General features: G+C 44.2%; 1 protein-coding gene across 1 annotated transcript in view; it reads right to left on the bottom strand.

The window, feature by feature from the left end:
• Nucleotides 1-12,779, bottom strand: part of LZTFL1 (leucine zipper transcription factor like 1) — a 392,396-nt gene that overhangs the window by 261,642 nt on the left and 117,975 nt on the right. The window contains exons 4-5 of the mRNA XM_078688161.1: nucleotides 6,000-6,060; nucleotides 3,216-3,287 (exon numbers count right to left, since the gene is read on the bottom strand). Of these exons, the coding sequence (XP_078544287.1) occupies nucleotides 3,216-3,287; nucleotides 6,000-6,060 (133 nt within the window). The remainder of the gene's footprint in view (nucleotides 1-3,215; nucleotides 3,288-5,999; nucleotides 6,061-12,779) is intronic.

The following is a 12,779-nucleotide window of genomic DNA, read 5'->3' as shown; positions in this document are numbered from 1 at the left end:
TCTCGCAGAAAATAGGTAAGCCGACCCCCTACAGGACCCACATGATCCAGAATGGCGGATCTAGGGCTGCTTTGCTGAGGCTGGAGGGGGGGTGGGAGGAAGAGGAGGAGGAGGAGGAGGAAGAGGAAACTTGACATCTTCGAGGACGGGCTCTTTGTTTACCCCTGTACGACTTGTACAGCGGATTTTGTTGTTGTTGCTGCTGTTGCGACTGCTTGTAGGCTCAAAAGGAGGACCTTCCAAACCCCCTGTACATTGTATTCACAGTTCCTCTGGACTGTAGACCCAAAGACCTAGCCGTTGCCCTGCTATCTTTGAACCATTCCAGTGCAGGATCTGCCTTTTAACCAAAAAGGTCCGAGCCATCAAACGGCAGATCTACCAAGGCAGCTTGGACATCCACAGAAAATTCAGAGGACTTCAGCCAAGCTGTCCTCCTGGTGGCAATAGACGAGCCCATAACTCTCGCCACAGAGTCAGCTGTGTCCAAACCACTCTGGATGACTTGGCGAGCAGCAGCCTGAGTGTCAACAAGTACCTCATTAAAATTCTGCCGATCCTCCTCCGGAATCTTAGGGGCTAATTGCTTTACAGAGTCCATCAAAGCATGGATGTAACACCCTAAGAGACAAGTGGCATACGTTGACTTAAGAGCCATGCTAGCTGAAGAAAAGATTTTCTTTGCCGACTGTTCTTGCTTCTTAGACTCCTTGTCCCCAGGCACCTGCGGAAAGGCACCCGCAAATTTCTTTGAGCATGCTGCCTCTACCACCAAGCTCTCGGGCAAAGGATGAGAGGATAAGAAGTCCGGGTCACCAGGAGCCACCCTATATCTCCTCGCAACAGCTTTCGAAACCGATGGAGCTGTAAGAGGCTTACGCCACACTTCCAAGATTGGCTCTGTCAACGCCTCATTGAAAGGAAGCATAGGCTCTATCACTGAAGACGGAGAGTGGAGAACTTCTGTTAAAATATTAGATTTAAATTCCGCAGTGGGAAGATTTAAATTCAAAAGTTCAGCTGCTTTTTTTATGACCACGTGATATGGAGCCACATCTTTTGACGGGGCATCTGGGACAGAGGACAACTCCCAATCCGGAGAAAGTTCCAAGCCACTAGCTTCCCTCAGATCATCAAAGAAATCCTCAGATTCCTGCAACTCATCTTCTTCCATCTCCATCTCCATCTCTCTGTAGCTCCATTCCTCCAGAAGCCGCTGAGCCTCCCTTCTCAATCTCTTCTTCGGGATCGGCGTCGGCGGATCCGCAACCGACTCCGACGGAGCTGCTGCCGGCATCAAACTCGGCGCCAAAGGACCAGGCTGTAGCGAACGAGGAGGTCGAACAGGAACTGGTGCCAGTGACGAAGGTATCGACGTCGAAGACCTCTGCGGCGCCGGGAGATGCCAAGCCGGAGTCGGCATGAAAGGCATGAACGGAGCCGGAGCATATGTTAGTGGAACTCCAATATTATAAGCCATCGAACCCATGGGACCAACAGGTGCTCCAGAAGGGTACATGGCTCTCGAGAACTCCCCATACATCGCATTTAAATAATGCGAAGGGTCTTGTCCCGGGCCCGGAAATGGAGGGTATGGATTCACCGGTTGCTCCTGAGGAGGCACCGGATTCAGCTCAACCTGTTTTTCGGCACGAGGAACCGGAGTCGACGAAACCTCAGGGGAGGGAACTTCTTCCTCCTCTCGAGCTGGAGAATGAATCTACGTCGGAGACGGATTCGATACTCGAGCTGGTGACTGCTCCCGTGAACCACCAGGCGATTGCTCACCTTCCGGATCCAATGCAACAGGTGAAGGAGAAACATAATCCTTTCGATGTCGACAACTTGGCGACTTCCACTTCGGGTCCAACTCCTTCTCCGAATGATGCCGAGACGCATGCTTCCTCTTCTTATGCTTCTTCTTTGACCTAGAAGCATGCCCCTAAGACGACCTCGAAGCCGACCTCGACCGAGACCTCGAACGCCTGGAGCAAAACATTGATCATTTCTTCTACTTCTTGCCTTTCAACTTCGCAATCAGAAGTTTAGCCTCTCTCTCTCGCAAAGCCTTCATTTAATTTTTCTGCAACTTGGGCAACCCTGGACATCGTGGTCAGATGACAAGCACCACACGCAATCTTCATGAGGATCCGTGATCGACATCATTTTTACGCACTCTCCACAGGGCTTGAATCCGGTCTTCTTCGACGACATCTTGAAGAAGTTACAAGAAAACACTGAAAACTCTCGACAATAACACAGTAACAATAGAGCTACAGAGGATCCCTAAAGAAACCGTTCGCATCGACGACGTGGAAAAAAGGGAACGGATGTCATCACGCCGACGTGGGCCTATTATGGAGTCGGTGACGTCAGCGGAGCCGCGCGCGATGCCGTGCTTCTGTGACGTCGTCGGCGCGAAGCTACAAAAGAATTTACGAATGTTGCTGACAATGGGGGATATTCACAAGGTGAGGAATCCACTGGCAGATGTATCCATCAGAAGTAATGTTACTTAAAGGAATAAGAGTAAACTTACACATGTAGACTTACTCACGTGTAAGTTTACCTTTGCAAATGGGCCCCATCGGGGGGCTTTGGTTCAGGCCTCATCTCTCAGTCTGTTCAACTATTATTCACATTATTGATTCCACCCATTACAGTATGCCTGCTAGGAAGCACCCATATTGTTCTCTTAAAATTACATGCAGTGAACATTTTGATGTGTCATTTAAAATATTTATTGCTAGAATGTGACCGCCACATGAAATGTTTTCATTCTTTGCCTACTTTTAACCACGTTTGCAATAAAAAAGATTTAAAAAATCAACCATTGCACTTGCGTGACAAGGATGTGTCTACTGTCTTTGTAGAGTGTTACGGCCTTTATAATTAGAATTAGAATATTGGCTCGAAATGCCCTGGCTTCTGGGTGACAGTTCAACAGATGGCATTTTCCTTTGGGTTACATTATTTTTTCGATGTGCTTACCGTTGCGTTGTTTTGTGAAACAGTGTTGTGACTAAAGATCCCTATCCACATTTAGAACAAACTTTTTGAAAGTCAACCAAATCTTTCTTTTTGCACGTTTTCTAACAGGTAAAAGGGTACTTACTGTGCCTGTATAGTAATAAAAAACATTTGACATGACGTTAAAAAACAATATGCACAGAGAATTATTATCTTTTTTATCTGTCGTGCGAGAGAAACCTTACCTTGTTAAGAAGCTCGGTCGTCCCTCCTTCATTTAATGGGGCAAGTTTAGGCTTACTAGACTCTGCATTTGCCTGGGGATACAAGTAGAAATAGCAAGTCATAAATTGTGTTCTGCATGCCGTTTCTTGACCTAGCTTTGCTAAGCAGCTTCCTGCAGGCCATTTTCATTTCGAACATCAAATATAAAACTGTATTTTACTAAAATGAAAACTATCTCCCCCTTTCCACCTAATTTACCATTTGAACGGTATCATACATACATAAACCAACAAGCATTGGCAAAGCCAATAGCTCTGTTCTTGTCAATCTATGTCGTCTCTGGTGCAATGGTTTTATTTATTTAAGCTTTTCTTTAAACCATATAAAAAAACAAATAAAAAAAATGAAAAACTAAGTCAAAACGAGGCTGCCTACATATGGTGGTTGTATGCTTACAATAAAAGTAAGTAGGAAAAAATAGCTGGAAAAAAAACTATCACACACTAGTTTGCCAATGCTGATCTCCGGAATGGGGTATATTCGTTTCTGAAAAGCTGCAGATTACCAATAAAGTAATTGTAACAATGATGCACCAGCAGCCTCCTACTGGGACCTAAAGGAAATCTCTAAAGAACGATCACTCCACTGTCAACAACGTTATATGTTGGTTGTTTTAGCCAGAAACAGGCCAACTTTGTTCGTTTTTTTCTCTGTTTCAGCACTTTTCACCTACCAAATAAGAGGCAAGGATTGCTGTAATTTCTTTCCAGCATTGGAAGTTGAAATAAAGCAGGAACTCTTTCCCATAATGAGCAGAGGTCTAAGCGAAACCACTAAGTTGACGCACCCATTTTAATGGCAGCACAGCCCCCAAGCAGATAATGTGCCACAAAGGGTGACGGCTTCTCTCTTAAGCATGCGACATTCCAGAAAAATAAAAACATTGCACGGCATACCAAAGAAATGAAGGGTATGATCCATGAAATGCCCTCAGAAATACGGGACGGGTAAGAGGCCAGAAAGAGAACATCTATTTGATAAGAGAGGCGGGGAGCAGACTTTTTAGGTATGGTCTGACTGAAAACATTTCTTTCAGTTAAGGGGCAAAGACCACGGAATGCCTTCATGCGTTGTCTTTTTTTGTCGATAATAATTCAGAAATGTAATAGGGCCATATGGTCAAAGACATCAGATACAAAGTGGAGTCCTAGAGTCCTTATTGTTGGGGTTTGTTCATGTAATGACAGAGCGTGTACACCGCTACAAAGACCTGTTGCGTTGAACTAGAAAGGGTTATGCCACAAGGGACAGGCAAGACTCCTCACTAGCATTAAGATTAACACTCACCAAATGAATAGCTTGGCTAGAAAACTAAGAAGGTAAACTTAATGATAGCAAGTAATGTGCAAGGTTACCAGACTGCTCTACAAATAGGAGATCCTAAGCTTTGATTCTGGACTATGTGTGTCTTGCACATACAGGGAGTTACAGTCTTTGTTTGCTTCAATTGAACCAACCTATCTGATAATGATTGTAGTGTAAAAAGACCAAGGCATGTTATACAGGGATTGATGTACATCTTGTTACCTGGTATATGGTAATGTGTTGAATGTACTACAGTGGCAAAAACACACAATGGGAGTGTTCCATATGCAAAATTAGAGGCCAAAGAAGGAAACAGATGCCTGCAAGTAATCATGAAAGGAGAATATGAATTATGTGGGCATGGAGACTGACACATGCAGTGACCACAATTGAGTGATTTCTCAAAGAGAGGCAGAAAATGATATAAAGGGTGTTGGCACTCCTCTGTTTTGTCTGCCTCCGTGTTGATTTCCTCAACATATGGTCTAAGATTAAGAAGACTTGAAGCATGCCTATATGTTTGCAGATCTGCATGGTGTTTGACTGTATGTTTTATAGGGGACTCTGTGTTTAACGGTGTATGTTGACCCTTAATGTGCTTGTCTGTGTGGCTAAGGTACTGCATGTCTAGTGGACGGTTTACCTGGGTGCCAGGGGTAAGTATTCTAATTTGTCTGTGTATGTGCATTTATGTGTGATCTATTTCAACATGTACACAAAGAACATCCAGAGTCAACACTTGGAAACCACCCGTTAAATTGTTTGTTCTATGGACATAGTTCGCAATTATTTGAACTATAGATTTATGAATTTAATTTTATGAATAATCATGTCCAATAGACTTAAGAAATTACTGAAGGTTACAATATTGGTCAAGTCTTTCTTTCACTTAGAGATGTACAATTAGTATACTATCTCTCTTTTTTAATGACTAGCATGTGTCAATAAAATTATTTTTCTATAGATTAGTGTCACAATTTTCTATTTGATTATTTTTGTGTATTGTTGCGCTACTGTTGAGCTGTTTATTTGATTGAAGTTGCCCTAGTCTACTTACAATACACAGAGAACATGCATGAATATATATTAATACGATATTTGTTTTGGCTTTGTCACTACCTGTTAAGTGTTAATAAAAGAAAATAATTTGATAAACATATTCAATTGCCTTGTGATTTTCAGAATATTTGTATGGCCTCTTATTTGGAACAAGAGGTAGAGAAAATCCTTTCATATATTGCAAGCTGGACACTGATCTACAAACTATACATGCATTAGCAAGTAGGTCCATGATTTGAGAAATCTATTTATTAGTCACCTGAAGCACCACCCACCAGGTAGCCACCCATAAACTGGTGTACATGAGAAACAAACATTTGTAGTAGTTTCCCCACCCATGAAAGCATTATTTGAAAACCCCCAAAATTACATATCTCTACCTTCTTGCTTGACGATTTAAACTCCGACTTTTCAAATTCTGCAACTTGTTCTAATAATTCCCTTAAGGAGATGGAAGAGAAGAATTCAATGTTAGCATATCAGCAGACTTCAGTGGACAGATCTGACAAGCATAGGCTCCTGTGATGTATACAACGGTTATACAATGTTGGATCTTTTTACTGGTAAAACACTGTGCTAAGACCCCAATATCCGTCTTAGTGCACAAGCAATATTTTGGATCTGAAAAGTTTGGCGTGTGTCAGCCACCGATTTTTGGATCGTGCACAACCAGTCTCCATGCACTCAATCATTCGTGATACACAGTCTCAAATGTACAGAGCACAGCCGTGTTTACACACTGGATTAGGGGACCGAATGGAATAGCTGTCGGTTGGATTCTAACTACCAATAAAAACTTTCCCCTGCAAATATTTCTGGACAACTAAGTACTCTTGAAATTGCTAGGAGGCTAAGTGTGATACTGTACAAAACCACTAGGTAAATTAATACATCAATAATTACATAAGGGATCACGCTTCTCACCTTGTGAATGTTAATATATCAAGATAAAGAAGCTTGAGTTCAAGGTTGTTTAGAAACTTGTTTTGTCATTATTTGCTAAAACAGTCTTCTGAATTTCAGTCTTCATTTTACTCATCCAACACCTTATGCGATTAATGAAAGACCCAAGCTATCTTCCTACTAGACAGTAGATAAATTACAGGACCTATAGCCAGATAACAAATTTAAGGGGTGTGTGAAAGCCTGTGCTTAGAAAACTGCAATCTGGAAAACTAGAAGGAAGACATATGAGAAATATTATACTGCCAGATCTCCAGTGTCAGCAGGTAAACTGGAGGGGAGTAAATACTGGTCTCCGTGATGATCTAATTACACTATGTGTTGTACATGTAAATATTAACAAACGTAGTCCAGATCACTGGAAGATTGTAGGGTCAAGGAAACAACTTATAAGGTCAGCATACTTGTTGTGGGATACATTTCATCTGTCCTTTTAGCACCTATGTTCCTACAGTGAGCACTAGTAAAAATCGTATGTAACTGAAGGCTGGGTAATGTTGCTTGAGACAGGGATAGAAGGCTCATGTCTTGTTTGTAGATTAACATTTAAGATTGAAAAGCCTATAACAGCAGGCCATTAGCGGAAGAGTTGCATAGATCAGGATTGGCAGACCAGAAACTGGTTTCAGTTCTCCACTAGGTGGAACAGTGCATAAGAGATATATATCCTGGCATGTGGGACAATTCAAATTCTGGATACCTGAAGGTTCAAAACCCTCGGGCCCACATGGCTACGACTGAAATGTGTTGGAGAAGGTATCGGCAGCCGCCTCAATGGCAGTCAGTATCACTTATGGAAGGAGGGCTATTGCAGGCCCAGACCAGACTAAAGATGGTGTCCCTCCCAGCTGATAATCCAGATAATAGAAAAGTGAATATTTCGAAGCTACAAAAAATTTGTTACAAACCATTGCAGCTGTGTTAAGATAATAGGGTAAAACATTTTTGTATTTAGAAGTAAGGACCTTCTACACGAAACCATAGGATTTAGCACTGATCCTTACTCAGTGGAACAAGCACATATAAGTCCTCTACACAGATTGGCTTAACTGCTATTGGAATCTATGCCACCACCAGCATTTTGGACTTCTCAATGGTGTAAAACTGATATAGATTTTACATATTCAGGATGGGGTGAAATCTGGCTCTTACCAGATTGAGTGGAGAGACTGGTTCTGCAGTCCATAACAGTAGCAGGTGTTCCCTCTGCCAGAAAATCCTGGAGAGAGTAGAATACAAGAGGAGTAGGTCTATGCAACAAAACCTGCTCACATGTTGAAAGTAGCTGTTGCAGACAATTAAAAGTATGACTTCGATCAGGTTGGCTCGGTTTCCCTAGTCCATATTTCATGAGACTGTTGAGATTCAATATTGAGCAGGAGTTCAGTTGAAGAAGCAGCAGAAGAGGGATCAGGAGAAGCCAGGCACATGTTACAGAATTGAAGATAGAGGTTTCTGGAAATGAACCCTTTGTAGCGTGTTGGATCTCATGCACCAGCCTGAGAGGGACAGAATGGCATTGCTGCATATGTAAATATTCTCTTGCAAGTCTCCCATCTTCTGGAACAACTGATCTTACCAGTACTTCTAATGCATATTCCTGCCACCGGGTCCAAGAATGTGCATGATGCCATGCTGACTAGGAACGAAGAGACCTTCCTAGCCGATGGTGCTCAAGAGAATCTTCAAAATTATAGATGGCAGTCTTTCTTCTAAAGGAGACGTTTGCCATGAACGTGGCTCCAATGGACTGACGTCGAATTGGTTTGAATATGGAACATGATGGACTGATTTCCAGACCAAGTTCTCAGAAAAGATGGGGCCATCTCTATATTGAAGGTGTAGTGCAGAAGAACAAGTTACTTACCTTTGGCAATACTTTTTCTGGTGGATACAGTATCTGCTTATGGATTCCTCACCTTTTGAATTACCTCATGCGCACCATTCCACGTAAACCTTTCTTCCCAGCTTTCCCAAGTATACAAGAACACCACAATGGAACGGCTCAGCACGTGACACCGCGTGATATCATCGGAGCCATAAGAAGACCTAGAGGTAAGTAACTTGTTCTTCTGATGGAGACATATGCCTGTGGATTCCTCGCCTTTTGAATTGAATCCCCAAGCAGTCCCTGGCCGAGGGTGCCTGCCTAAAATCCTGCAGCACAGAACGTGCAAAATGGCTAACCCCACTCACCACCGAGTCCAAGCAATAGTGCTTCGCATAAGTGTGGAGGGAGGCCCAAGTTGCCGCCTTGCAGAGGTCTACAACAGGGACACCTCTAGCAAAAGAAGACGACTTAGCTCTGTTAGAAAGAGCTAGAATACCTTCAGGAGGCTCCTTCTTGGCCAAGGCGTAGCAGATCTTGATTCAGAGGAAAAGCCAACTGGACAGCGTTATTTTGTGGACAGCCTTGCTCATCATCTTGCCCACACATCGGATGAAGAGTTGGTCGTCCACCCTGAAGTCCTTTGTCCTGTCCAGGTAGAAGCTGACCGCCCTCTTAGGGTCCAGGCGGTGAAGTCTCTCCTCCTCCTTAGAAGGGTGAGTGGGAGGATAGAAAGTGGGAAAAGTGATGGATTGCCCTAGGTGGAAAGGAGGGACCACCTTAGGCAGGAAAGCAGCTCTGGTCCTAAGAAATATCTTATCCGTTTGGAATGAAATAAACAGAGGCTTGGAGCTAAGAGCTTGCAACTCACTTACCCTCCTAGCAGAAGGGGTTGCAACTAGAAATATTGTTTTAAATACTAAGAACCTTAAAGGATAACTATGTAATGGTTCAAAGGGAGAATCCATCAAGAAAGTGGGATCCAATGTTAAATCCCACTGAGGTATGATAAAAGGAGTGGGAGCAAACTGATTTGTGAGACCCTTAATGAATCTCATAGATATGGGAGATTTTTTATAATGAGAGTTGGTCTGGTAAACAGAGAAAAGCCGACAAGGATCGCAGAAGTGTGGAGGGTGGCTCAAGTTGCCGCCTTTCAGATGTCTACAACAGGGACACCTCTACCAAAACAAGACGACTTTGCTCTGTTAGAATGAGCTCGAATACCTTCAGGAGGCTCCTTCTTAGCCCTCTTAGGGTCCAGGCGGTGAAGTCTCTCCTCCTCCTTAGAAGGGTGAGTGGGAGGATAGAAAGTGGGAAAAGTGATGGATTGCCCTGGGTGGAAAGGAGGGATCATCTTAGGCAGGAAAGCAGCTCTGGTCCTAAAAACCATCTTATCCGCATGGAATGAAATAAATGGAGGCTTGGAGCTAAGACCTTGCAACTCACTTACCCTTCTAGCGGAAGAGGTTGCAACCACACATATTGTTTTAAACACTAGGGGCCCGATGTAGGTAATTCCGATTTACAGACTCTTAAATACCGAATCATACCGATTCGGTATTTAAGAGTCGGTAAATCGGAATCAGGCAGATGTAGGTAATAAATTACCGATTCTGTACGATTCAGTATTTACCGAATCGGTAAATACCAAATCGCTATTTCCCATTGATTCCTATGGGCTTTGAAGCCCATGGGAATCAATGGGAAATACCGAATCGGTATTTACCGATTCGGTAAATACCGAATCCTGCAAGGGTGAACGGGGTGTCACTTTGACACCCTGTAGCACCCCAGTTCCAGGCTTGTGTGCCATGTGGCACACAGACATGCCCTAAGGGCATGTCTGTGTGTCACATGGCACAGGTGTACATGCACAGATGTGCATGTACACCTGAATTCGGTGTTTTACCACCCAATTGTATTGGGTGATAAAATACCGAATTCTGAAGGCCTGTAGCACTGTAAACAGTGCTACCTACATCTGGGATTTACCGAATCGGTAAAATTACCGATTCGGTATTTTACAGAATCGGTAAATTTACCGATTAGGTAAATTTACTGAATCTGTTAAATAATGGCCCCTACATCTCAATCACCGACCGGTATTTGGTGACCTACATCGGGCCCTAGGAACCCTAAAGGATAACTATGTAATGGTTCAAAGGGAGAATCCATCAAGAAAGTGGGATCCAATTTTAAATCCCACTGAGGTATGATAAAAGGAGTGGGAGGAAACGTATTTGTGAGACCCTTAATGAATCTCATAGCTATAGTAGATTTAAAAAAAAAATGAGGGTTGGTCTGGTAAACAGAGAAAAGCCGACAAGGAAGACAAGTATCCTTTAATAGTAGCTACTGCACAACCCTGTTGAGCACGGGAAAGAGAAAAACTCAGAATATCAGACAAACGGGCCTTTAAAGGATCAATTTGACTCCCGCCCCACCATTTATCAAACCATGGCCCAACTACCAGAAGAACAAGTTACTTACCTTCTGTAACGCTTTTTCTGGTAGATACAGTATCTGCCTGTGGATTCCTCACCTTGTGAATATCCCCCTTGCATCAGCAACGTTCGGAATTTTTCTTTGTAGCACGCCGGCGTGGACGACGTCATAGGAACGCGGCATCGCCTTCGAGGCACACGGACGGACCAATGACCGGAAATATACATATATACAATGTACACAGTACATACAAACCAAAATAGCACACAGTGCATAGCAAAGGTATCAAAACCTAAAATATATACAAATAGATATACAAATAAAACCAGGTATAGCAGAGTGGACGACGGGGAGGCGGGTGGGTCAGTGAGGAATCCACAGGCAGATACTGTATCTACCAGAAAAAGCGTTACCGAAGGTAAGTAACTTGTTCTTCTGATAGATACATCTGCCTTGTGGATTCCTCACCTTGTGAATAGAGTCCCACAGCAGTCCCCACTCCCGGAGGAGGGAGTCCACTCTGCTACACCAGGAAATCTTGGAGGACAGAACGCGCGAAGTGGCCGTCCCTCCTCACCTCGGTATCCAAGCAGTAGTGCTTCGCGAAAGTGTGGAGGGAGGCCCAAGCCGCGGCTCTGCAAATATCCTCAACAGGTACACCTCTAGACAATGCAGAAGTAGCAGACCTTGCCCTGGTAGAATGAGCTCTTATACCCTCAGGAGGGTCCTTACCCGCCAGGGAGTAGCAAATCTTGATGCACAGGATTATCCACCTGGAAAGTGTGCGCTTGTGCACCGCTCTGCCCTTCCGACAGCCAACAAAACCAACAAACAGCTGGACGTCCATCCGGAAGTCTTTAGTTCTGTCCAGATAAAAAGACACCGCCCTCTTAGGGTCCAGACGGTGCAGTCTCTCTTCCTCCTTAGAAGGGTGAGGGGGAGGATAGAAGGTAGGAAGGGTAATGGACTGTCCTAGATGGAAGGGAGTTACCACCTTAGGCAGAAAAGCAGCCCTGGTCCTAAGAACCATTCGTTCAGCATGAATGGTCAGGAGCGGGGGCTTAGAACTAAGAGCTTGAAGCTCACTCACCCTCCTTGCCGAGGTGATTGCTACTAAGAAGACCGTCTTGAAAGACAAAAACCTCAAGAGACACTTGTGTAAGGGTTCAAAGGGAGAACCCATCAAGAAAGTCAAGACAAGATTCAAATCCCACTGAGGCACGATAAATGGAGAAGGAGGGAACTTATTAGTAAGCCCCTTCAGAAACCTCAAAACCACTGGAGATTTAAAAAGAGACGGCTGATCCGGCAAGCAAAGAAATGCCGATAACGCCGAAAGGTAACCTTTCATTGTAGCAACAGCAAATCCTTGCTGCGCCAAAGAAAGAGCATACTGTAAAATATCAGATAAATGAGCCCTCAAAGGATCAACACCCTTCTCCCTAGACCAAACAACAAATTTACACCATCTATACGAATAGATGGACTTGGTGGAGTCACGCCTGGCAGAAAGAATGACATCCACCACATCGTGAGGGAGAGAAAAAGAGTTCAGGTTGCCCCGTTCAATCTCCAGGCATGAAGGTGTAATGTCTGGAGGTGGGGGTGTAGAACCTGCCCCTCCATCTGAGAGAGGAGGTCTGCCCTGAGAGGGAGACGGAGCGGCGGGTGAGAGGAGAGGTGGAGAAGGTCGGTGTACCACACCCTTCTTGGCCAATCCGGGGCGACCAATATGACTTGGGCCCAGTCCTGGCGAATCTTCCTCAGAACCCGAGGAATCAAGGGTATGGGAGGAAACGCCTAAAGGAGTTGATTTCCCCAACTCAACTGAAACGCGTCCCCCAAAGCTCCTTGCATCGGATACTGGAGACTGCAGAATGACAGGCAGTGAGCATTCTCGTGAGTGGCGAACAGGTCCACC

Source organism: Lissotriton helveticus, chromosome 4_1 (assembly GCF_964261635.1).
Source record: "Lissotriton helveticus chromosome 4_1, aLisHel1.1, whole genome shotgun sequence".
NCBI classification, from domain to species: Eukaryota; Metazoa; Chordata; class Amphibia; order Caudata; family Salamandridae; genus Lissotriton; species Lissotriton helveticus.
This window is presented reverse-complemented; position numbering and strand designations above follow the sequence as displayed.